The 26,396-nt window shown below is 50.2% G+C and overlaps 1 protein-coding gene across 1 annotated transcript in view; it reads right to left on the bottom strand.

The window, feature by feature from the left end:
- Positions 1-26,396, bottom strand: part of SMYD5 (SMYD family member 5) — a 338,185-nt gene that overhangs the window by 163,429 nt on the left and 148,360 nt on the right. Inside the window, exon 7 of the mRNA XM_069632308.1 lies at positions 16,760-16,822. Coding sequence (XP_069488409.1) covers positions 16,760-16,822 — 63 coding nt within the window. The remainder of the gene's footprint in view (positions 1-16,759; positions 16,823-26,396) is intronic.

The following is a 26,396-nucleotide window of genomic DNA, read 5'->3' as shown; positions in this document are numbered from 1 at the left end:
ATTTTTGGAATTATACTTTCCTAACATTTTGGTCATCTACATTTTATTATAGCAGCACAGCACTTTCTGTGCAGTGTTGCGGAGGAGCCCCTTGGACATCCCTTTTTATTTCCTCTTGGGTTCCTTCTGTGAACTACTGTTCCAAAGGGTCGAAGGATACTTTTTATCCTTTCTACAATCCGCATTATGAGATCAGCACACCCCACCTTATGTGGAACGCTGATGGATTACATAGTATCCCCTTATTCACTGGGTCTTTTTTTAAATTTTTTAATTTTTTTTACTTTTATTTATTGGCAGGAAGTTACGACAGGTACAGCATACATTTCACAGAGATATACAGGAGCCACAGTATCACATTTGACCATTATATCATACAATTGTTCGAGCAGCACATATCGGGGGTGGGGAGGGGGGAAATCGCTCTAAGGAGCGTGCAGTGTTCAGGACTCGAGGTGCGGACTCAGTCCACACATTTCTGGGGCGGGATGCCATGGGGAGAGAGCCAATGTATTCCTCTTCACACGTTTGTACCCAAGTGAGGGATTTCAACCACATCTCAAGTAGGGCTGTACCGAACTTCGGCTTCGAGTCCCTATTCTGCCGAAGTTCGGCTGAAATACAGCTATCCGGCTTCGGCAGAATAGTTTCTGTTTAGGGACTCAACGCCGAAGTCCACTTTCTATGATTAGCTGCCCTCTCCCTGTTTGGGAGATGACAGCCAATCATAGAAAGTTTGACAGTGTTCAGGCTGCAGAAGCCAAACAAGCTGTTTGCCTATTGGCTTCTGCAGTCTGACCACAGAGGAACCAGCCTAACGTGTTGAAATAGGTAGCGAGGGAAGGGAACAGTTCTTCCCTTCCCTCGATTCCTATGCCAACAGACGGGCTCCAGCAGATGCCAGCACCCGGACCTGGAGAAATCACCAGGTAAGTGACCCCCCCCCCACGCCATCGCCCTCACCGCAGTAATTGCAGGTATGCTGGTCGGGCCACCGGTGCAAAGCCGGTGGCCCGACATTTATTTTGCATTGGGGGGCCGCTCCTACAGGAGCGCCCCCCCAGACTCATGAGGCCGCCGGGGCACTTTGCCGACCCCGGCGGCCTCGCTGTGAAATGTGCCCTCCCTCGCCCCTTGAGCACGGTGAGGCCGCGGGGCCACAGGGAACCCCCGCGGCCTCACCGCAATAATGTTGTGTTTGTCGGGCCACCGGGCCAAAGCCAGTAGCCCGACATTGTATTGCATAGGGGTGCCACGGCCCCCCCAGAGTTATGAGGCCGCCGGGGCACTTTGCCAACCCCGGCGGCCTCGATTTCTAATGTGTCCCCCATGCCCCCTCATCACAGTGAGGCCGCGGGGGTGCCCTGCACCCCCGCGGTCTCACCGCAGTTATTTCAGGTATGCTGGTCTGGCCACCGGTGCAAAGCCGGTGGCCCGACATTTGTTTTGCATTGGGGGGCCGCCGCCCCCCAGACTCATGAGGCCGCCGGGGCACTGAAGCCACCCCGGCGGCCTCGCTTTGAAATGTGCCCCCTCATCACGGTGAGTCAGCAGGGGTGCCATGTTTCCCCCCCACCCGCAATGTTCTCCAATGATCCCTCCACCCCCAGTTGTCCCGCAATGTACTCCCATTTACCCCCACCCCTCAATTGTCCCATGATGATCTCCCATGTTCCCGCCCACCCCCACTGTTGTCCCGCAATGTTCTGCCATTTACCCCCACCCCCACTGTTGTCCCGCAATGTTCTCCCATGTTCCTTCACCCCCCACATTTGTCCCGCAATGCACTCCCATTTACCCCCACCCCTCAATTGTCCCATGATGATTTCCCATGTTCCCGCCCAACCCCACTGTTGTCCCGCAATGTTCTGCCATTTACCCCCACCCCCACTGTTGTCCCGCAATGTTCTCCCATGTTCCCCCACCCCCACATTTGTCCCGCAATGTACTCCCATTTACCCCACCCCTCAATTGTCCCATGATGATCTCCCATGTTCCCGCCCACCCCCACTGTTGTCCCGCAATGTTCTGCCATTTACCCCATCCCTCCATTGTCTCGCAATGTACTCCCATTTACCCCCACCCCCTCCATTGTGCCATGATGTCCCTGCTGGAGCAGCCCCCAGAGTTGCTTTTAGCCTTGCCCTCCATAGAGTTCTGTGTCTGAAATATTTTATGAGTGGATGTCAGTCCCGCTGGCTGTGATGGGACTTCTGCACCCCAAAGAGTTTCATAGTTTGTTCCTTTTAGGCCATAGTTTCTTGATCTTATGATCCAGTTGTCCTGGGCCATGTATTTGTTCTTGTAGACTTGTTGTGACAAAATGTGATGAGTAGAAAAATTGTGCATTTTCGTAATCCTGCAACACTTGTCTAGCAGTAACATCATCCTTTTCTTTACTTTAGTTATACCACAGCCCAGAAAAGACACAGCACCTACCAAGGAAGCTCACCCCTGAGACGGACTTACACCACCTTGATGTAGATGCCTGCTTAGTGCCTACAATCCTGGTGAGTACTATGGGGGTTTTACTATTCAGGGGAAGCTTGCGGTGGGAGGTTAACGCTCATATGCCTGATTAAATGAAAGACTGCTATATCATGATTGCTGCCGTCAATGGATGTACATAATGACTCCAACTCCTGGCAATTTCAAGTGAGGTTTTTGTCGTTCATATTTCGTTTTTTACATAGTTATTTTTGTTAAAAGGTTTTTTCAAAAACTTTTTTAAAGGGAACCCCGATACCACTTCAGAGACCAGAGCCATCATGCAGTACTGCCCTGCCAAAAAATTAAGTTTGACTTTTGCTTTACATTTCTTTGTCACCAGTACGAGCTTCTGATTTACCTAAAGGCCCACAAGCAACAGCTAGGAGACGTGCCCAGCAGAAACCCTATCCCTCGCCCAGAGCTGCAGAACCCCCTGCGTTGTCGGCATGAGTAGCACCAAGGAGAAAACCAGCCCTGTGTGGGATTACTTTACCATAAAAATGGATGATAACTCCAAGGCAGTGTGTTCTGTGTGCCTTGCGGTTTTGTCTCGTGGATCTGCAAACTCGAGACACTGCAGCACATCAGCACTGACCAACCATCTGCGGTCCAAACATCACAATGAATATGTCCAATATGAAAGGAAAAAAGAGGCAGTTGTTGGGAGAATCAATACCAATGTGTCTCCCGCAAAGTGCAAGAGGGCATTGTCACAGCTGTCCATTAAAGATTGTCTGGACAAAAAACAAGCGTGGCCTCTGTACAGCCCTTCCGCACATGCAATGCATCGCAGTATTAGCGAAATGATAGCGTTATACTTGCAACCATTTTCTGTTGTTGAGGATGTCGGTTTTGTGCGTTTACTCCATAAATTGGAGCATAGGTACAAGGTACCATCACGTAAATATTTTTCAACACGCATCATCCCCGACCTGTATGAGAAAGTGAGCCAGTTTATTGCTTCAGAGGTTCAGAGGGCTGAGAAAATTGCATTTACTGTGGACATTTGTACATCTGATAACACTGTGAAATCTTTTATGAGCTTAACAGGGCATTGGCTGGCCAGCAACATGAAAAGGCATGGAGTTTTGTTGCAGTGCGAGGCTTTTGGCGGAAGCTATACTGGTGCCAAAATAGGATTAGTATTTCAAGAAATGCTAGAAAGGTGGCAAATTAGCCATTCCAAAGTGCACGTCATTCTTCGGCATAATGCCGCTAACATGTGCAAGGCCTTCAGAGAAGCAGACCTAGCTAGTGTGGGGTGTTTTGCTCACACCCTACAGCTTTGCATCCATGATGGCCTTTTTGTGCAAAGATCTGTGTCAGACATGATGGCGCATGCAAGGAAACTTGTAGGCCACTTCAAACATTCTAGTTCGGCCACGTCCCGCCTGCACGCACTGCAAAAAGCTCTAGGGCTGCCTGAATTGCAGTTGATTCAAGATGTATCTACACGGTGGAACTCGTCCTTTTTGATGCTGGGGCGACTGCTAGGGCAGAGGCGGCCAGTAAGTTTGTACTGTGCGGAGGACGATAAAGTGGCAAATCTTTCTGCCTGCCAGTGGCTTTTGGCAGAAAATGTTTTATCTTTGTTGGCACCCTTTGCAGAGCTCACAAAGGAGATTTGCTCTCATGCATCAAGCATCTCCTTGGTGGTTCCTGCTGTGAAAGCTTTAAGGGCCTACCTGAGCTCTGGCGAGGTTAGGGACAATGGTGTGAAGCTAGTGAAAGCAGAGTTCTTGAAGGCTGTAGAGGCAAGATTCAAAGACATTGAGGCTATATCTATCTACTGTGTGGCAACAGACATCGATCCGCGGTTCAAATTAACATTTTTCAGCAATGATGTTGTGGCCAACAATGTGAAATGTTCTATGCACTCTACTGCCTTAGCCCTCTGTGAGCGGTCCTCCCCTCCTGAGGGGCAACCTGCAGACCCTGACCCACAAGAGGATGAGCCACCACCCAAGAAGAGCGTTCCACCATGTGGCATATGGGCATTCTGGGACAGTGTTGTTGAGCAGTCCACGGCTGGTGTGAGTCAGTCCATAAGTTCCCTGGACACTGAGCTCACTGTCTTTTTGAGATAGCCGCTGCTCCCTAAAACTGCAAACCCGCTGGAGTGGTGGGACATGAACAGTGTTCGGTTTCCAGTGTTGGCAAAAGTTGCGCGTGTGTACTTGGCACCTCCTCCTACCAGTGTGGACAGCGAGAGTGTTCAGTTCAGCTGGAGATATTTATTCCGAACACAGAAGTAGCCTCTTAGCTGAAAATGTTGAAAGGCTTGTTTTCCTAAAATACATCCTTCCCCTTACAGGTTACTCTTACTAGGAGTGAGGGCTTTTCCCGTAACTTTTGTTTTTTTTTCTTTGTCTTTTGTCATAAGCTTACAGAGATGTGTCCAATTAATAAATATGTACCCATGCAATAGAATGCCTCCTTAGTTTATTCATTGAAATGCTGATTTTTTATGCCCTACAATATGTTTGCCTAAAAAAAAAAAAAACTATTCGGCTCACTATTCGGCTCTGGCCGAATAGTTGACAAACTATTCGGTATCCGGCCGAATACTAAATATGCTATTCGGTACAGCCCTAATCTCAAGGGTGGGGGAGGGGGATCGGCGCTTCCAGCATTGTAATATAATTTTTTTTTTGCCACTATGGCGCTTACAATTAAAAATGTTGACATTTCCTTTGCGTTGTCACCAGCCTATAATCCAAACAGCAAAGCAACTGGGTCGAGGTCCACTGGGGACCCAATTATCTCAGAGCGCTTTCGTCACTTCCAATCAAAACGCACTCAGCGCAATACAGTACCAAAACATATGTACATGATCTGCCTCTTCAGAATTGCATTTCGGGCATATGCGAGTCGGGGTGTGTGTGAATTTCGCTACGTTGTGTGGTGTATAATAAAGTCTGTTAAGGAGCTTATATTGTATGCACCGGAATCTAGAGTTAAGGGAAACTTTGCGTGTGTGTGTGCACACATTTTGTTCCGCATCCCTTCAGTAATTTCCAGTTCCAACTCCCTAGCCCATTCCTCCCGTGGTTTGAGGGATGCATCCCCTGATTTCCCCAGCTGCATTTTATACAGAGAGGATATTATGCCCCTGCTGCCGGCAGAGTTTGCTATGTATTGGAGCTCAGGTGAGTCTGGGGGCTCGTCTGGGTTGGATGGCCACATTTCACAGACTGCCGCTCATAGCCCGAGTTATTGTAATAGCTCTAGCGCCGAGCCAGAATGTTCGGGCCGCCACGTCCGAGGGGTGATGAATTTACCGTCTGGGTATAGATCCGTTAGTGCTCGATAGCCCATGTCTTCCCAGTGTCGTAGGATATGTCGTTCGTGTGTGGGAGAGAGCCCCGGGAATTGCCAGATGGGGAGCCATTTGTAGCATGGATGATGCTCCTGTTGCGAGAGCAACATAATGTTTCACTCCCTGATCGTGGTAGCCACAGGGTCTGCCGGGGCGTCCGTTTGAAACTTGCGGTGTAGTATTAAGGTCATGATGTTGGGCCCCTCTCCCGCCAGTTTCTCTAGTTTGACGTGCGGGGGCCGATTCAAGTGTGCGTACCAGTGTGTGGCATGTTGGGCCTGTGCTGCGATCCAGTACAGTGTTAGGTCTGGGGCTGTGAAGCCCCCTTTTTTCGTAGGGTAGGACCATATGTTGCCACTTCTTGCGGACAGCCCCGGAGTGCCAGAGGAATTGGGCACACGCCGAGTGGAGGCTCTTGAAATATTGCTTCCCGGGCCATACTGGTACATTGGCAAAGATATAGAGGAGCTTGGGGACCGCTATCATTTTTATTAGGGATAGAGACAGTGGGAGGTTGCGCCATCAAAGCATTTTGGATTCTATGAGCTGTGCCGTTGTCACATAGTTATCTGCCAGTAGGGAGGGTTTGGTTAGTGACACTTGAACCCCGAGGTACTTGATACCACCCGGGGACCAGCATAGGGGGAATTCACATGACAGTTGCTGGGTTGCCACAGTGAGCGGAAATATGGAAAGTTAATGGTAAAGCCAGAGTACGTGCCTATCTTGGTTATGTCGCGGATGATCGGGTCTAAATGTATGGATGGGTTTCTGACGTATAGGAGTACATCAGCATATAATGAGATGAATTCCGGCATGTCTTGTAGGCGTATGCTATGCCCTTCCGGGTGTGTCGATCCCCGACGTGGTCCGCCATGGGTTCGATGGCGAGCGCAATAAGATAGGGGAGAACGGACAGCCCTGACAGGTGCCCCTGTGTAACGCAAAGGGAGAAGATGTAAGGGAGTTTACTTGGACCCTGGCTATTGGTCCTGTATATAGCAGTTTTATGTAGGAGATCATATTTGGTCCCACCCCCATTTATTCCAGCACGGCCCATAAGTATTGCCAGGAGACCATGTCAAACGCCTTCTGGGCGTCTAGTGTGACCGCCACTGCATCAGCCATCGGGTCAATTCTGGACATCACATTGAAAAGTCAGCGGATGTTAAGTGCAGTTGAACGGCCAGGGACAAATCCGCTTTGGTCTGCATGGACCAAATGGGTAATGAGTGGGAGGAACCTGTTCGCTATTATTTTAGCAAAGATTTTCATGTCCGTGTTTATAGGCGATAAGGGCCTATAGGAACCACATTCGTCTGGGGGTTTTCCTGGCTTGGGAAGGACGGTTATCAGGGCTTCCCTTAAGAAGGGAGGGAGGGTGGCTAGCCGGAGTGATTCGGTCCAGACCCCGTACAGTATGGGAGCTAAAATAGCAACGTGTTCCTGCTAGAACTCAGATGTGAGACCATCGGGTCCCGGGGCCTTGTTCTTTGGGAGGTCTGAGATTACCTGGACTCTCTCTTCCAAGGTGAACGGGGCATCAAGTTGTTCGCTGGTGCTTTGTGAGATGAGGGTCATAGGGATACGTTCAAGCAGGTCGTCCAGGTCATGGGCAGTGTGTTCTTGCTGGGGGCCATACAAATTGGCGCAAAAGTTTGCGAAGGTGTCGATTATGGCCTGGTCGGACCAGTGCTGTGTGCCTTGCCCATCTATAATGCTATGTATTCGGGTCGTACCTCCCTCTGCACGTACCAATTTGGCCAGGGTTCTTCCAGTTCTGTCAACCTTGCCATAACTTGGCGCAGCAACTGTGCCGAGCATAGTACCACACCTCGCTGAGGGAGTGAGACTCATAGTTCTAGTTCAGCTCTGATCTTTGCCAGGGTTGCCGGAACAGGCGCGGAGGCATGTTCTTGTTCTAGAGTTTTAAGCTTAGTTTCAGATTTGGGTGGGGCCTGCCATATGGCTTTTAGCACCCCCGCCTCCCTCGAGATGCACATCCCTCTAATGTATAGTTAAATGCCTCCCAGCGGGTCCCCTCGGGTGTATCTTGTCTGTTGTTCTCAAAAAAAGGTTTTTATATCCGATAGGATCTCAGCTTTAAAGACAATGTCAGACAGAGCATCAGATTAAAAGCGCCAGGCAGGGCGGGCGGCTGGGGTAGTCCCCAGTTGGACCTGCATCATCACCGGGGAGTGATCCAAGAGCGTGCGTGCTAGAATCTTGACATCTGCCACCCTACCCATCCGGCAACCCGACAGAAACAGATCTATTCTTTAAGAGCTATCATGTACTGTTGAGTAGAAAGTGTAGTCTCTCCCTTGGGGGTGGAGTGTTCTCCACACATCATGTAGATTTAGGGACCTCATATGTGAATGGAGTCGTTTGGCGGCTCAAGACATGACTCTGCGGGTAGTGGTTGTTCTATCCAGGACATTGTCTAGTACGAGGTTCATGTCGCCCCTCCATATAATGGGGACTTCCACATACCTCATGAGGATGGTCATCACTTCGTCTATGAATTCTGGGGAGTCGGTGTTAGGGCCATATGAGTTTACGAGCAAGCATTCCTCATTAGCCAGAGTGCAGTGAAGGATCACATATCTGCCCTCAGTGTCAATGTGGGATGTGTGGAGTGTGAATTTTACTGATTTGTGGATCAGAGTCAGGACACCCCTGGATTGAGTGGAGTATTGGGTATAAAATCTGTTAGGGCCCCAGGACTGTGCTAGGTTTGATGTTAGGTGTTTCAGAGCGTGTGTCTCCTGCAATAGGAGTACCTCGATTCCATGTTTTTGCGCAGATGCTGCGGGTCTTCGTGAAATTAGTTAACACCCGAACGTTCCACGTCATCATTTTAATAGCCATGCTATCAGTTTATGGGACATCCCAATTAAAGGATCGGTCTCTGCTTTCCACCACATGTGTTGCTGTGGTGTGAGCACGCCTCTCTTCTGAACCAGTCATCTCCTTCCTGCCAATTTTTTTTATAACATTCCCCAACTTCACCACCCCCCATCCTCACTGCCCGATTCAAACTAGCAGTGTTATAGTTCCCACCCCTGGATCGGGCAAATGCGTGCCATCCCCAACTCGGCGATGCTCGACCAATAGCCCAACAGGGGCTTAAACATGAACACTCCGCCTTAGAAGGCATTGCAGCTGCAGTGGGGGTCGCCGCTGCCGTATGACCCACATTTGTTAATACATATTGTGATGAGACATCATTAATCTTTGAACGGCTGCTAATACTTTAGGTTACGAAAAACAAACTTATCCTATGGGATCGAGATCTAAGCAGATAACTCCTTCGTCTGGTGCCTAACGGTGAGGCATGGCTGCTGAGGTTCGAGCCCGGTGTATACTGTTACAGTAAAGCAAGTTAGGAATGTTCCCCCTTTCCATTGGTGGTGCTCTTAAGATGATGGTGTTGGGGCAAGGTTGGGTCCAGAATGGTGTAGAGCAGGGGGGACTGGGTGAACAACTGGGGGGACAGTCCACAGGTTGGCCTCAGCCGGTGAAACCACATGAGAGCTGTGGGAACATTTGCCTTAGTCGTTGTCCATTGGTTCCTCCGGGGGTTCCGTTAGCGGGATTTGTGCCTCGATGAATTTGACTGCTTCATCCGGGACTGTGAAGAAATACAGCTTGTTGCGGTGAGTGAATTTCAGGCGAGCGTGGAAAACCATTGCACACTCAATTTTCCATTCTCAGTATTTTTTTCACACCTACGAATTGCCGTCGCTCCATCTGTACCTCCACCGAAAAGTCGGGGAAGATCCTGATGACTTGTGAGTCTAGCCTACGTTCTCCCTTTTCCCTGGCCAGACGAAGTATGTGGTCTCTGTCTTTGTAACCTAACAGCTTCGCAATTATTGGTCTGGGAAAGTCTCCTGGTTTGGGCCTGGGTGCCAGTGCGCGATGCACTCGCTCAACAGTGAAGAACGGTGACAGCACAGGATTGTCAAGGAGGTCTTTGAATATTGCCGGTCAAGTGGCACAGCGAGTAGAGCGCTCGATTTGACATCCGTGCAGAGCCTGGTAATGCAGGTACGAATCCCGGCAGGGCCAAACTCAGACTTTCATCCTTCCGAGGTCGATAAATGAGCACCACACACCGTGGGTAATAATAAGCAGCGCTCAGATACCTCAGGGTTCGTAGCGCTATATAAATGCCAAATAATTATTATTCATTTATTATTATTATTATTATTAGAGGTTTAACCTCAAGTTCCATTCGACCCTTTAGTGCAGATTCGGGAACCCCCACTATGCGAATGTGGTTTCTTCGCGACCTCAATTCTAGGTCATGGCACTTAGCTTTGACCTGCTTCATGTCGCGCACAAGCTCTGTGACTGTGTTTTGTAGGGCATGAACATTGTCCTCATTGGTTCTGATTCTTTGTTCTGCTTCAGTAATTCGGGCCCCATGTTGGTTGATATCATCCAGTTTTTCATGAAAGGATTTATTTATTTATTTACATTTTAAAAGTGCTCACACAGCCCGCAGGCATCGAGGAGCTGTTACAGGAAATGTTTTTGTTTATTAGTTACGTAATTGATTGTTTTTTGTCTTAGTTGCGTATTTATAATGCGCTTAAACACCCAGAGGTTTCTAAGCGCAGACCCGGGGATCGAACTTGTGTTGCTTCGTGTCATCTTGCTTCAAAGGCGTGCACGTTGCCACTGAGCTATCCTCCCGGGACGATGCAAAGATTTTTGTCATGGACTCCATCATTGTTGTTAAATCAGGCTGCGGGGGGTCCGGCAGCATGTCCCCATCTGCCTGTCCCGTGGAGGAGGGCGCATGTTCTGCCCTGGGCACTGCCTTGGTAAACTTGTCCATGGCACCGACTTTGCTGGCCCCTCACGTTCTGTTGGACATTGCGGTGGTTGGCAGCAGCACCTCACATGGCAGGTTTGTTGGTGATCGTGGGCCAAGAGTCCCACATTGGGGGTGGTGGCGTGCCACTGGTTTCAGCGTACGGGTGGTCTAAGCCTGGCTATACAGGTATTTGCCTCAGATGGGGGCGGGGGGAAGAGCACGCCCGGGGCAACGCAGTGGCAGTGAGGACGCCGTGGGCATCGATCAGCGAGGGGGCTGTATCGTAGTAGGCTCCAGAAGATGCTTTATGGAGGCCACAGGCACAGTGGGTGGGGCAGTATGATCAGTGGCACTCTTAATAGCTGTGTGGGTGCGCTGGGCGATGTACTGTTAATGGGGTGGGTCATAGGGTGCCCCTCAGGGTCGAGGCGATGGTGTTTATTCACCCCATTGTGTGCTGGTGAAGCAGGGTGGCTTCCCCTTCTCTTGTACTCTGGCCCAGGCGCAGTTCTATTACAGGAGCCTCCCAGCGCTCCAAGGAGTAGTCATTTCATGCGAGGGGCCGCCGCGTAGCGTTTTGGTTGATTTTCCCCATTGTTTAGTTGTTTGTTGCACCCGGCCCGCTGGGCATGGAAGCGGATGCTTGGGGCGTAGGAGGGCAGGCTGGAATGACCAGCCACTTCAGAGGCGCCTCAGCCGCACCGTGCGGGTGTCGGGCCCACCGCCGCAGGGGGCCGGATTGAGGGGAGCACCGGAGCCCCAAGGCTGCCCTCTCCCCCCTTGGGAGCTCGATCCTTAGTGTGGGCAGATGGAGACCACTGCCGCGCCCAGGCAGGATGGTAAGAGAAAAAAAAAAAAAGGGGGGGAGGGGGCAGGTCCACGAGTGCCCCACCGATGTCACCGGAGCTCGCGGGGGCTCAGGCAAGGCGGCCGAACAAAGCGGCAGCGCTTCCATGCACTCCGACCCCCGCACCCACCTGGGGGCACCTACCGTTGCCGTCCGCAGTCGGCCGAGGCCCACGGCAGCAGGGGGGCTGATGTTACACCTGGGTTCTCGGCTCCGCCATACAGCTCTGTCCCTCACGGCGGCGCCACACTTCACAGCATGTCTAGGGGGCTCTCCGGTAGCGTCTCTTCTCAGCTGCAGGCACGCTGCCCTCCGACACTCCAGGAGGCAGGCCCAGCGGCCTCACGCGGGCCCGTCGGCGTAGTCTCTAGTATCTTGGCCTCAGCTGATCGGATGTCAGCGCTTTTTGCACCATGTGCGCCCAGCGGTCGCAGGATGCTCAGGAGTACATTTGTAGGGGTATAGATAGCAGGATTCCGCCGTTGTTAGCAGATTGCGGTCAGTGGGCCACGGAGCTCCTAAGCTAGGCAGCCATCTTGCTGGCTGCTCAACAGCGCCCCCCGGTTCTGTAACATTTCTGTTGCAGTTACTTACCTTGCAGAACACTGGTTATCCAGGGTAGAGGGAGATTTGTATCCTGTACATTTTATATTGCGAGACCAGCACACCCGACCTTATGTAGAGTGCTGGGGGCGGGGGGTTAATCTGTAACCCCTTTTTCACTGATCCTGTAACATTTCTGACATGCTTACAATTATGGGAGGTGGCAGTGGATGTGTTCTACTATCTTGTGTGATTTCTACTTGCAGGCTGTCAAACCAGTTGCGGTATATCAGAGAAGGATAACCATTCATCTAGAATGGTGGCTTCTTTGTTTTTTCGCCATTGTAATGTGCTTGTCCTTTCTTAGTCCTTCTTCTGCCGTTCTGGGAGGTGGATGTCCTACTTTGATTTTGGTCTTCGGCAGGAACCCTTTATGTAGCCTGTTGAGGCTCCAGAGTGTCTGAAGAAAGGAAACGAGGGAGGAGTCCAAAACACTGCAGCCCTAGGGATCTTGTCCGCAAAGCTTCCGGACACCTATATCCAGTTAGCGTCCAGGAACTCCTGAAGAGGTTGCATTTGCAACCTGCGGAGCCTGATGAGGTAGATGCAGGATGACATCATGCCGAACAACAACTTTATGGTCCGCACCGTGGCTGTCTTCATCAACGACAGTCGCTGCACCTTCCATTGAATGGCTGCCACCCTCTCCTCTGAGGGTGACGTCAGGCAGGACAACATCAAGGTACGGGTATATGTGTATGCCCCGCAGACGTAGATGGACAGCCACCAGTGCCAGGCATTTTGTGAACACTCTGGGGGCAGACATCACTTGAACTGTTAGTGCTGACACTACACTACAAAATGCAGAAACCTCTGATGGGAACGTGGAAATAGCCATCCTTCAGATCTAGTGACTTCAAGAAGTCTCCTACCTCCAGCTTGCCGAGCACGTGTTGCAAGGTGACCATCCTGAACTTTTGGGACTTCACGTATTTGTTGAGACGCCGCAGGTCTAGGATGAGACCCCAGCCCCCTGGCTTCTTTCTGACCAGAAAATATCTTGAAGACTCTGGAGACCCAGAGTCGTTAGGGAACTAGCTCTATTGCCCCTTTTAGCAGCATGGCCCGTACATCTTCCAGGAGCTGAGGGATGTGCTGCACCCGACGGGTAATCAGCGAGAGCGTCCAGCACCCATCTGTCACTGGTGATCCTCTTCCACACGACATCCCGGCCGGTTCAGGCCTGTTTCAGAGCTGGAATCCTGCCCGCTGTCCTCGGTTACCATAGGCCTGGGAACGGCCTCTGTAGGCTTCCTGGGTCGTGGATCTGGAGGGCTGACGGTACAAAGAGGAGAAACCTTTGCCAGACCTGCTTGACTTTCCCCTGGGTGACCAAATAGATGAGCAATGCTGCTGGAGAGTTCCCAGGGAACGGGCAGTCTCCGTACCCGCCTTGACGGCCCATATGGACTAATTTACGACCTTCCCAAACAAGCGTCACATGGACCTCTTGCCAGAAATTTGTGGGCCTTCATCCAGACTTGGCAGCAAAGACAGACACCGGTTCCCACCTGCCTGAAACCTGTGTCTGCAACGTCCAATGCTACTGTGATGGCAATCAGATGCTACTTCCCCTTCCCGGAAGAGAGCAATTGCCTCCATCCGCTTATCGTCAGGGAGGAACTCCAGAATAGGCCCTAGCTTGTACCACAGCCCTCTGTCGTACATGGCTAGGATCGTCAGTGCGTTGGCTGCTTTGTTAGTGGAAGCTGCAGTGCAAATCACCTTCCTTCCCATGGTGTCCATCCTCTTCCCCCTCGCTGTCTGGAAGGACCAAAGACAACGAGGACGGATTAGCCTACTGCTTCCTGGCCGCTGATACCACAAAATCCGGCAATGGTTGTGATCGCAGGCACTTGGGTGTGGACTCCGGCACTGGATACCTCTTCTGCAGCTTATACCGTTTGGCTAGAGCCATGCAAGGGTTCTTCATAAGGGCCATGCCTTCCTCCCACAAGTCATCCAAAAAGGGCACCGCCAAGATTGTTTTTTTTTCTTAGCCTCACGCCTCTGGTACAAGAAACCCTCCTTCCTGGTTTCCTTCGTCACAAGCTGAAATAGCTCTGTGGATCATGGAGTGGAAAGATCCCACTTCGTCCAGTGGGGACACCCTAGGTGGAACAGTGCAGAGACTCTCTGTCCGCTACGACGATATCTTAGTCGTTGTCCGCAGTCGTGGACCTATCTCTCCCCGTACTCCCTGTGTCTGCTGGGGGAGAAGGGGCCTGACGCAGATGTGGAGGCTGAACGGGAACTTGAGGGATACTCCTCCTCCTCCTCATCATCATCATCCTCCTCATCTGCCTGGGAGGGCTGTTTCAGGTACACCTCGCCCTCCCCCTCTCTCAGGGCTTGAACCGGGGCCTGAGCCAGTTTTGCCCCCATCTGGCGTGCCAGCAGACTTTGTCAAAGTCACTGCGGCGGTGTGGCCCCTTGGGGGATGTGATAGCTTCTGTGCTGCGGGGCTACCTTCACAGGGCCAGCTCCCTTAGCAGTCGTGATAGCACCGGCCACTAACTCTATTGTCAAAGTCTCCGCCTGTGCCAATTGGGCCTGCTTGGGCAGTTCAAACTTCTCCTCCGTCCGCAGCTTCTCGGACTTCTCCCACAGTTTAGCCTGGCTAGATTATATCCTTTTCGAGGAGGAGCTCGATTGCCAGCTGGCAATGGAGGCAGAGGATGTCTATCACGCCCTATCCACCTTGGGACCCGTTACCGCGGCAAACCCAGGGGCTCAGACTTGCTGTTCTTGGCCTTGTCTTGGGCCCAACGGATGAGACGCCCTCATAGGACTTAGAAGACCGGTCCTGGGTGAGGCATGACTCTGCTCGGAACACGGGGGAGAGGCCCTGGCGTTAAGCCAGACTGCTAATCTACTGTGCCTATCCCTCGTTGTCTTCTTGGAGAACCGGGGGCATATTTCACACTGGACATCCCTATGGTCTGGATGAAGGCATTAGAGGCATTGCAGGTGCTGGGCTTCCACAAACACGTTCCATAGCCTGCATTTGGTCGAGAGCTTGAAGAGGGACCTTCTCTCCTACTCTTCAGTCATGGTCGGAGGACTCCAAGTTGGCCCACTGGCGTTCTGGAATCTTCAACGATCTTCACCCTTGAGGAGTACCGAAATTCACAGACAATGGATCCCCACTGTCAGCAGATGGAGAAGAAGGCACACAGGGCTCTCTTGGAACAAAAATTCCCGTCGAAAACACGAAAAAAACATAGAAGTAGCTCGCAGAGAAAACTCGAGGACTCCCAACACTAAAGCGTGCGGTACAAATCAGAAGATTGCTGGCAGCGGAGGGGCTTAGAGAGAGGACTGTCATTGGATGGGGGCAGTAAGATCCAGAGGACAGTGATTGGTTTAAAGGAGAAAAACAGTTTGTAAGTGAAAGTGAAACTGTTTTATCTTTTACTGAGGCTTCCCAGCCTGACGACAGGGAATATTCATGAGCATGTGAATCCATGCCAGACCCCATGCTGGAGGAATTACTTACCATAGACCTTTTCTGCCATTCTGAAATGTAAATGTATATGTACGGTTATTACTTACCTTAGAAATGTTCTGCTATTCTGAAAAGTTTATGCAACATCTTTATTTCCTTAGAAACATTTTCGCCATTCTAACAGAAAGTAGATGTAAGTTTCTATTACTCACCTGTGATTTGTTGTGCCTCTTCCCAAAAGTAATGTTGGTTTCACTTCACTATTCATGTTAGGATAAATGTATGAGTGTCCCCCACCTGGGGCTTGCTTCCCCTGACTTGCTGTTAGCCTGTCCAGAATAAGTCTGCATTAGGTTTTACCTACCTAGAATAACTTTGAGTAATGTGTAACACTGGGTTTTGCTTTCCCTGATCAGTTTTAGACAGACACAAAAATAGTCTTAGGTTGCCGATAGCTCTTGTAAAAAGTGTATGGGTTTTACTTACCTTCAGCATAACTATGTTATTCTAAAATAAGTTAGTTATTGCATCCCTTAGTCTGTGAACTGAAAAGCAACTGTAATTGAATATTACACCCCAAGGTGCAACTCCCCTAGAATTACTTATCCTGAATCAGAGTTATAGGTTTATACTGCTCCTAGAATCAATCTGTGTTTCACTAGATCAGAAAAGTATATTGTCCAGTTGACTTACTATGTGATTTCTTGCTGAGTGTCACGGTATAACTGACTGGGTCTACTACCCTGGAATTACTGTAAAGTAATATGAAAGTAACTTATGGTTTTTACCCCAAGAATGGGTGTGACCTATACTTAATGTGTATGAAAAGGTTTGATTTACCTAGACTACTGTTCGTTTTCTAAATAAGGTCCATGCTTCTGTATGTGTACTTTAAAGCATAGTGTTTTGTTTTTATAGTTGTGGTTATATATAATGTAATAGTACTCATTTTCCCCAAGATTTACCTGGACTTACTTGTTTTTAAATTAACCATTTATTTTAAAATACTAGTGTTTCTTTGGGCCATTGGTATTACAATTCCATTCGTACTGATTCGACAGCCCTCTCTCCCTCCTAAGATAAGCCAGGCTTCTCTGTCTACGCTACCCTGAACTGGTGGTACAGCATTAATACTAAGAGAGGAGTCTTGTAGTGCCTCAGTTGAATGGTTTTACTAAGCCCTTAGTTAGAGTTCAGAAAAAAACTGTCCTAAAATTGACTTACCCGACTAAGGCGTTCCTCATATAGAGCTTCCACAAAGATCCCACGCAGGTGATCAAGCTGGCCCTGAAGAAACAAAATATAAGTGGTGAATAAATAGACTAACGGCCAAGGGGCGATATATGGACAATAAAGAGAACGCTTTTATATTAAGGTAGCCGGTAGGCTAGTTGAGCCAATTAAGTGTTTACTTCAAAGGTCTGTTAGCAACCTGCAGTCATCGGTTTTGAATGATGGAAGAGCAGCTACATGAATGGAATACTATTGAAGTGGATAATATTGAAGCGAATAAACAGACAAACAAGTTACTTTCTTACCTGGTAACTTTCTTTCGATGGGATGGTCCGACGACGTATTCCATATCTATGACAGGTAATGTCCACAGCTGTGCTGCTTCGGAAAATCTTTGGCGTCTGCGTCCTGCGTCGATGACGTCGATGCGCCGTCCCCGAGGACCTCCTCCGACGGCCGACGTCACCCGATGTGATAAATAGGACGCACGACGCCCATAGCCTCAGTTATAGTTTTTTCCCAGAACGTGTGCCACCAGTTTTCTGCCAGTCAGACACACAAGGCCTTGCGGAACCCAAGCTGCCATCGCAAAAGAAATTCTGCAGTGGGGAAGGCAGGGAGGGAGCGATATGGAATACGTCGTCGGACCATCTCGTCGAAAGAACGTTACCAGGTAAGAAAGTAACTTGTTCTTTGAGGGGATAGGGTCCTCCGATGTATTCCATATCTATGACAGACTCCCAAAGCAGTACCAAGCAAGGAGGTGGGAAAGAATTTAGAATACAAATTTAACATGCCCAATAAAATTTCGGAATAGAGAACTGCCTTGCCAAAGGCCAGATCTTGCCCTCTGATGGAATCAAGGGAATAGTGACGTACAAAAGTACCTGAAGCCCAGGTGGCTGCATCACAGATGTGACGAATAGGAACTCCCCTCTGCAGGGCAGTAGACGCAGCCACTCCTCTGGTAGAATGGGCCCGCAAGCCAGCCGGAGGGTCCTTACCCGCCAAGCGGTAACACTCGGAGATAGCTAAAATAATCCAACGAGACAAAGTCTGTTTCGTCACAGCTTGTCCCAAACGCTTTCCAGCGTAACCAATGAAAAGTTGATCGTCCACTCTGACCCGGGACATGCGCGAAATATAAAAGCTCAATGCTCTCTGAGGATCAAGCCTATGGAGCCTCTCCTCTTCCTTACCAGGATGTGGAGGAGGATAGAACACCGGAAGAACAACCTTCTGGCTCAAATGAAATTCCGAAACCACCTTCGGAAGCAAAAAAAAAGGACGAACTCCAAGGACAACCCTGTCCTTATGAAACACAGTGAAGGGTGGCTTAACTGAAAGTGCCTGTAACTCACTCACTCTGCGAGCGGAAGTAACCGCAACCAAAAATACAGTTTTCAGAGTTAACAGCCTCAAAGGGCAAGAATTTAAAGGATCAAATGGAGCACCCATAAGAAACTTAAGAACAAGGTTCAAATCCCAACCTGGCACCAAAAAAGGTGACGGAGGGAACACATTAGTGAGCCCTTTCAAAAACTGCGAAATTAAAGGAATCTTAAAATAGGAACACTCTTCAGACGAGCGCTTAAATATAGACAGCGCCGCCAGATAACCTTTAATGGTCCACAGTTGCAAGCCGCAGTGGGCCAAAGAAAGCAAAAAAGACAGAACCATGGGGATGCCGCATTCAAAAGGATCCACATTCTGAACTCTGCACCAGTCGCAGAACTTTCTCCAATGGCAACGGTACAGAGACTTGGTTGCTGGCCGCCTGGCCGAGAGCAACACCTCCATCACGTCTTCAGGGAGGTCCCAATCCTTATACCTCAACCTTTCAGAAGCCAAGTGTGAAGATTGAGGGAACTGACCTCTGGATGGAGAACCTGACGCCCCTCCCGTGAGAGCAGATCGTCTCGGTAGGGAAGACGACGTGGAGGGCAGATGGACAAGTCTAGAACAATGAAGATCATCCGGGAACCGAACCTCCGCAGCACTTGCGGGATGACGGGGACTGGAGGAAACGCGTACAGCAGTGGGAATGACCACTCCACCACAAACGCGTCTCCTATGGCTCCTTTTGGAGGAAATTCCCGCGAGCAAAATTTTTCGCACTTCCGGTTGACACTGGAGCTGAAGAGATCCACTTGAGGGGTCCCCCAAAGGGCGAAGATCTCCAGGAGAATCTCCTGAGCCAGCTCCCACTCGTGAGAGATCGAGCTCTGCCTGCTCAGAGCGTCCGCCGTCTCGTTGTCGTCTCCGGCCAGATGAACAGCCGAGATCGAAACTTCCTGCTGGATGGCCCAGAATTCGAGCTGCATCGCCTCCCTGCACAGCGGAAGTGACCCTGCCCCCCCCCCCTTTTTGTTGAGGTAGTGCATGGCCACCGTGTTGTCCGTTAGAATCAGGACACTCTTTCCGCGCACAGTCGGCAGAAAAGCCTTCCGGGCTAGCCTGACGGCCCTCAGCTCCAACAGATTGATATGGAGTCTGGACTCCGACGGAGACCAACGACCGCCGACTGTCAACTTGTTGGCCCGTGAGGGATGCGTCCGTCACGATCGTCACCTCCGGTCAGGGCAGCCAAAATGGGGCCCCCCCTTCATCAGATTGCCTGCGACAGCCCACCACAGAAGGTCCCGGGCTACCGAGGGCGGCACCTGAACAGGGTCTGACAGCCTGCCGGAGGACTGAGACCACTGGAGCTTGAGTGCCCACTGCAAAGATCTCATCCGCAGACGAGCCTCTGGCACCAGAAGAATGCAGGATGCCATGAAGCCGAGCATTCTCAAGAATTCAGACACTGGGAGATTCTGGGCAAGCTGAAACTTGTGCACCATCTGCTGAATGTGAAGAGCCCTCACCTGAGGAGGAAAACACTGCCCCAGGGACGTGTCGAGCACTGCTCCAATGTACTGGAGCCGCTGCGTTGGTGTCAAATGGGACTTCTTTAAATTGAGGGAGAAGCCCAGCCTGTGAAGGGAGCGGCAGGTGACGGACAGATGATCCAGGACTTGCTCGGGAGAGCTCCTACTGATCAACCAATTGTCCAGGTAGGGGTAGACGTGAATCCCCCCTTCCCTGAGATGCGCTGCCACCACCACCATGAACTTGGTGAAAACCCTCGGGGCGGAGGTCAATCCGAACGGCAGGACCCGAAACTGAAAGTGCGAGTCACCAACCGCGAACCTCAGGTACTTCTTGTGCTTGGGATGGATCGGCACATGGAAGTAAGCATCCTTGAGGTCAAGAGACACCAACCAGTCCTGAAGTTGAAGGGCCTGGAGGACTTGAGAAAGAGTCACCATCTTGAACATGTCCTTCCTGAGGAGTTAGTTCAAACCGCGCAAGTCCATGATGGGTCTCAATCCCCCGTCTTTCTTCGAAATAAAAAAATAAGGGGAATACCATCTCTAGTTCCTCTCCGCTACAGGCACCAGTTCTATAGCGCCTTTCTCCAGCAGGGCTTGAATTTCCTGCGCAAGGAGCGGATCCGGACACTTCAAAGAGAGGCTCCCTGATGGATTGTCGTGAGGCCTCTGCCGAAAAGGAAGACTGTAGCCGTGGGTTATGATCTCAAGAACCCGCACATCCGAAGTAATGGCTTGCCACTCTACAAGATGCTGTGTCAGCCTTCCCCCAACTGGCGAACCATGGGACCTGGCCTCATGACTGAGCGGTATCGGCTGCGGCGTTGCCTGAGGGCAAAGAGGCAACTGCCCGAGCGGCCTTGGCTCCTCGAGTACATTTGTTTCCACCTCTGGCATTCTTACGATGGCCTCTGACTGTTAGCTCCCCTCGCTTTACTGAAGGACGAGTAATAGCGAAAGGAACCTCCCCTCCATTGGTGTCCCCTAGGACGAAAAGGCGGAGGTTGGCGAACTGCAGCACCCAACGACTTCGTTGCAGCTTTGGAGGTCTGCACCCTCTAAAAGCTCTCGTCAGCCTTGCTGCCAAAAAGGTGTTCACCGTCAAAGGGCATGTTGAGGAGCCGGGACTGCACATCAGGTGCGAACCCAGACTTCCGCAACCACGCAAACCTGCGCATTAGGTGCTCGCCGCCATGGACCGGCTGACACAATCCACCAAGTCCAAACCCGACTGAACGGCCTCAAATGGCATCCTTGCCATCCTGAACATCGAGCGAATCAGCGTCGATGTCAGCTGCAGCGCCGCCAGCATTGGCGGCGTCAACACAGTCCTCAAAGCCGGAGCTCTGAGCGTGTGTCTCGACAACCTAGGCACCGATGGCGTTGACGACCCCCTCGGAGGCAGAGCCTCGTGAGAAATCGTCGACGACCTCGGCACCAGAGGCGTCGACGTCTTCTTTGAAGACGGCACAGGATCACATGGTCTCGAGCGCGTCGCGGACCGGGTCCTGGTACGGCATGGCGAGAACGGCTACCCTTGTCCGAGCGGGACCTCTCCCGCCAGCCGTGCCGACCACTCGAGCCCGAAGGCGTACGAGCGGTGTCTCTCGACCGGAGCCAACCTATCACACTCGGAGGCGCGGACGGACCGGTGCCCTGCGATTCCAGAATCGCTAGCATCTGCTTCCCGAAGGAAGCCCATTCCTCCAGTGTCGCTTGCATGGAGGGATAAGCGACCCGCCGACGGGCGGAGTCCTCGGAAGAGGACGGGGAAGTCGACCTATGCCGGCGCTTCCTGGAATGCCTCGAAGAGGCTGAGGAGTGGCGAGACCGACTCCTGGAAGGAGACCCACCGGACTTCCGACGATGACGCGGAGAGTCGCCCCTCGAGTCATCTGTCGAAAGCCCCGCAGACCTCGACTTCCGGGGCTTAGACACCCGGCCTCCCGACAGCTTCTTCTTGCGTTCCCGCAAGGCCTTTGCCGTGAGCGACTGGCAGTCGACACAGTCGTCCATATCGTGGGCCTCCCCGAGGCACCTGAGGCAGGCGTTGTGCGAGTCCGTGACCGACATCTTGGACCCACAGTCCCCGCAGTTCTTGAAGCCCGGACGCGGGGTTGAAGATGAGAAAGACATTGCCACGAACAGGTCTTCACAACAAACCGAACAGGTTCAACGAACCGAGAATTGAAAACAGCAAACTCCAACGAGTCGAGGCGTACCGAGATTCACAAATCGAACACGTTGACGGAAAAAACGAAACTGAGGCTATGGGCGTCGTGCTTCCTACTCATCACACCGGGTGATGTCGGCCGTCTGAGGAGGTCCTCGGGGACGGCGCATCAACGTCATCGACGCAGGACGCAGACGCCAAAGATTTTCCGAAGCAGCACAGCTCTGGACATTACCTGTCATAGATATGGAATGCATCGGAGGACCCAATCCCCTCGAAGACTATATTGTTGCACTATACAACAGTCCTTGTGCGTCAAAAACATTCTGGTTGTCAGGATATCCAACAGGAGTACTCATGAGATACATTTCCATCAACAGGATCCAAATGGAAAATGAATTAATAACCTTTGTTTATGTAAACTAACACAATATGTTTGTAGGCTTGAGAGCAAGAGTCATCATCCACTGTAGGTATAAAAGTGTTAGGATGTTTTACAAAACTTGGGACACAGGGCTCCAAATCTTAGTATAGGCCTGAACCACACACGTTTTGTGGGTAGCAATGGCTGAACAGCCAGGCTTATCTTAGGAGGGAGAAAGGGCTGTACGTGGTACAAGAACTTACACATAGGCCAAAGAAACAATGACACTCTGAAGGCTATATGTAAATAATGGTTTATTATATATTTACATTAAAGTAAGGTAAAAAGTAAGTACTGTAACATTCAATAAGCACACAGAACCATACTATACTTTGAGAATGTCAATATGCAATTCCAAAGATAAAACACTTTGATAACTGTTTTAGGTAAAGTAAATGTAACAAAACCAGCCGAAGGTATGTAAATACAGATGCCCAACACGTTAAAAGTCCATCCCTTTCTAGTTATGAGGGTCTCGGGGTCAGATTGGAGGACAAAACAGGTAGGCACAAGCTGTAGAAAGTTCAAAGGTTCCAGAGGAAGTCTTCTGTAGCAAGTAACAGTCTTAGTTGGAAAAAGAGACATGGATTAGAACACAGGCATTGGCCCTGGGCGAACGCGTATGGACAAACTCCCAAACAAACGAATCGGCACTCCAGCAACACAGTAGCAGCAAAACAACTCTTGGTAAATTCTACCTTGAGTCTCACAGTACCTTATAAGTGAAGAAGGGGTTGTATGTAGCATGATACCCCCAAGATGCAGCATCAGCATACCGGGACACCGGATTCTTGGTCAGGCGGACAAAAGAAGGGACGGTGGAGTGGATCTTGAAGCAGCAGTCGAGTGAAAAAGCTTTCAACAAATAATTCTTCAGGGTTTTGTGATTTTGCACCTTTTTGGGAAGCACCAGTGAAGAACGATTACCACCTGGACGATTCACCTCGCTTTCTCTCGGTCCAGCATTCTGGTGAGGGGTGCTTCAAGGAGTGGAATCCTGCCTCTGGAGGTGCGGATGGAGTCCACCAAAGTTTCGGGAGGATACGATCTTTGGAAGACAATGCACTGCATAGAGGACACAGGTCCCAGGGTATTGGCAGTTTGCAGTCCGTGAAGGTAACAGCTTGTCGTGGTTTGGCTCAAAATGCAGGTCGTCTCAAGACTGATTGGTCCTTCCAAACTAAGGGAGTCATCCTCTTCAGATTTCTCCTGATGCTTGGAACAACAGGTTGCACAACAGCAGTTACACAGAAAGCATCTACGGTCGCCTGAAAGTGGCTGCAGGTGTCTCTCCTCCTCTACTGCGTTGTTACTTCAGTTCCAGTGGTTAGCTTTTCTTCAGCCCCAGGATCCACACCCTGGAAGTAAGAATTGCATAAAAGTAGGTAGGATAAAACCACTATCACCAGCCATTCAGATTAGCTTGTCACTAATTAGAAAGTTACAGGTGCAGTGAGAAAGGGGATACAGTGTAACCCCTTCAGCAGTCCCATAAATTGGCGTTTCTGATCTCACAATATAAAACGTAGAGAGGATAAACATAGCCACCTAAGAGAAAAGAAAAAGGGAAGCCTAAGGGGCTCTCAGCCACACTGCAGAGTGCTGTGTGTAGCAAAAGTCAATGATAGATGCCATAGAAGGCAGCAAACCCCACCTTGACCTGGAATCCACAGAATTGAATGGCCTACAATTATCTGGGGAATATAGGCCTTTCTATCCTATCCCCAAAAGTAAGAGGTTAAAATAGCTAGCATCTGCTTTCCTGCCACCCACATACCAAGATGCTAACTTTTTCCTCCTCCTCTCGCCTCCATCCGCCTCAACTGGATATAGCGCTACCTCTTGATTTCACTAGTGAAGACACGACTTATGCCACGCCCTTAAAAGGAGACAGCCTTCAGAAAATCCAGAAAAACACAGTCTTCTCATACAGGTAAGACATGGTCTCCCCATACAGGTAATTAAATGGTCCACACTTGTTGTGGATAAGACAGCCACTCCCTCATCCACAGCAGACACAGCCACTACTATGTCCAAGGAAAGTACAACCAGAGCACAACCACACCTAAATCCAAGGAAGGCCCTGCTGGGCCTTCATCTGAAAAAAAAAGCCCTGCCGGGCCTATACCCCGAAAAAGCCCCGCTCGGCCTACACCCCAAAAAAACCCAGCAGCACCTACACCCAAAAAACAGCCTCACTGCGCCTACGTCCAAAAAAAGCCCCGCCGTGCCTACACCCAAAAAAAGGCCCTGCCGCACCTACACCAAAAAGAAAATCCCAAAACGGGCCGCCGCACCTACATCCAGAAAAACGGTCCCACAGTGCCTACATCCAAAAAACGGCCCCGCCATGCCTACATCCAAAAACGGCCCTGCCGTGCCTACATCCAAAAACGGCCCAAGATTTTTGCATGTCCTTTGGCCATATTGTGCCCTATATACAAGCTGCTGCTATTGTGGGCTAAGGGGCGGTCTGTGTGTGTGTGGCCACAGGTGGGGGTTGGGAAGTGTGGTACAGGTCCACAAACTGGTGCTTGAATGTTTGTTCATGTGCAGATTGTGTGGACAGTGGCTAGCCATGATTAGATAGCCACTGCCAATTAGGACAGTGAAGAGTCTTACCATTGGTGGACCTATGAGAGCTTCCAGTTCAAATCCTGATTAAAAGGAGAACTCCTGCAAACATTCCACAGATCATCACTTGACCCTGGTGACTTGTGTTGCAACTTGTCTTCAATGCTCTCTGGAGGTGTCCTGAATTGGTCTGCCTGCAATGTCTTCAGCTTCTCTGTTAAGCCAGAATTCTTATTCTGGGGATTCCATTGCCTCTTTTAGGACCCCTAAACATTTTGCTTTTTCGCCTCGTCTTTCTTGGCACCTTAAAATCTTTTTGGCAAATGGAGTGACTTCTGCTGAAGTGCTCCATTCATTATGTCCCTCATTACCTGTTAAAAGGTATATCGTATTGGCCCACACTCAAGGTGTCTAGTATGAAGAGTGCCTCTTCGAGATTCCTTTTCTACCCTTGAATGTTTGTGGCGCTATAATTTGGTTTTAGCGCATAGGTTGGTGGTGTCTGTTTTCCTTTTGGTTTCAAGAAGGGTGCAAGCCATTTTAGCCCAATGCACAATATTGGTAGCCATTGGGGTATCAATGTTTTATTTTTAACTTTTAATACTTCTACTGACAATTTTGTTTTCTAGGGCTTCCCTTTGTCTAGGTAACCATGAGATGGCCTCAAAATATTTGTTCTGACCACTTGGGCTTTTTGTGCGTGCAGCATGGATTCTTCTTAACTGGTTTAGGCTAGTATAGGTCCCTGCACTAGACCTATCACTATCTGTGAGGGTGGCTTTGGCTGAGCAGGATTCCCAGTGACCAACCAGTATGGTTCGCTATCTGAGCCTCTGCACGCAGCCCCATTTTAGCAATTTGCTGGCTGGCCTGAGGCCAAGCCCCTTTCAGTGGGGTATCAGGTGCTGCCCTCCCCCCGACTTGCGTTCTTGGTGCCTTGTTCATGGAACTTGAAAGCGGTAGGTCGGCTGAAATTCTGGAGGAACTTTCCTGCAGATTACTGCCATTTTGGCCTTTTTAAACCACCCACTTGGCAAAACCTGCCCAGTGCAGTGGCCTAGCATTATCTATTTTTGCTACCAGAAGCCCAGTCTTGATCTCAATGACTACCCCTCCTCGGCACCCACCCCCATCTCCTAGGCCGAGCCTCGAGCCTTCTACATTGGGACTGTTTCCGGGCCTTTTTAACTGCCATGATCTACTGCTTAGCTGTGGGTGTTAGCCGGAGTCCAGAGAGTAAGCAGTCATTTGGTTCCATGTGAAAATCTTGCTTGGAAAACGTTGCCAGGTAGGTGACCTTTTACTTTCCCCAAATATTCCAGGAGGGGTATTTTTTTTTATTACAAACTGCAATCCTAGAATAAGCGTTTGATATTACTGAGGGTGCATTTTTGGGGAAGTGAGGCCTCCTGATGGCCATTTTCCAGGTGACTATCACTGGAAACCAGTAATTTCTGCACTGGATTGTCAGTCTGTAATGGTTGTGTTGAGCTATCCCTTGATAGTGCGCCGAAAAATAATGGAATGGCAAGTAGTGATGATTAATCAATTCCTGTTTATTTTTGTGATGTTAGAGCCTTTGTG

The sequence above is a fragment of the Ambystoma mexicanum genome, chromosome 6q (assembly GCF_040938575.1).
Source record: "Ambystoma mexicanum isolate Mex_15411 chromosome 6q, UKY_AmexF1_1, whole genome shotgun sequence".
Lineage (NCBI taxonomy): Eukaryota > Metazoa > Chordata > Amphibia > Caudata > Ambystomatidae > Ambystoma > Ambystoma mexicanum.
The sequence above is the reverse complement of the archived record's forward strand: the minus strand, read 5'-3'. Positions and strand labels throughout refer to the sequence as shown.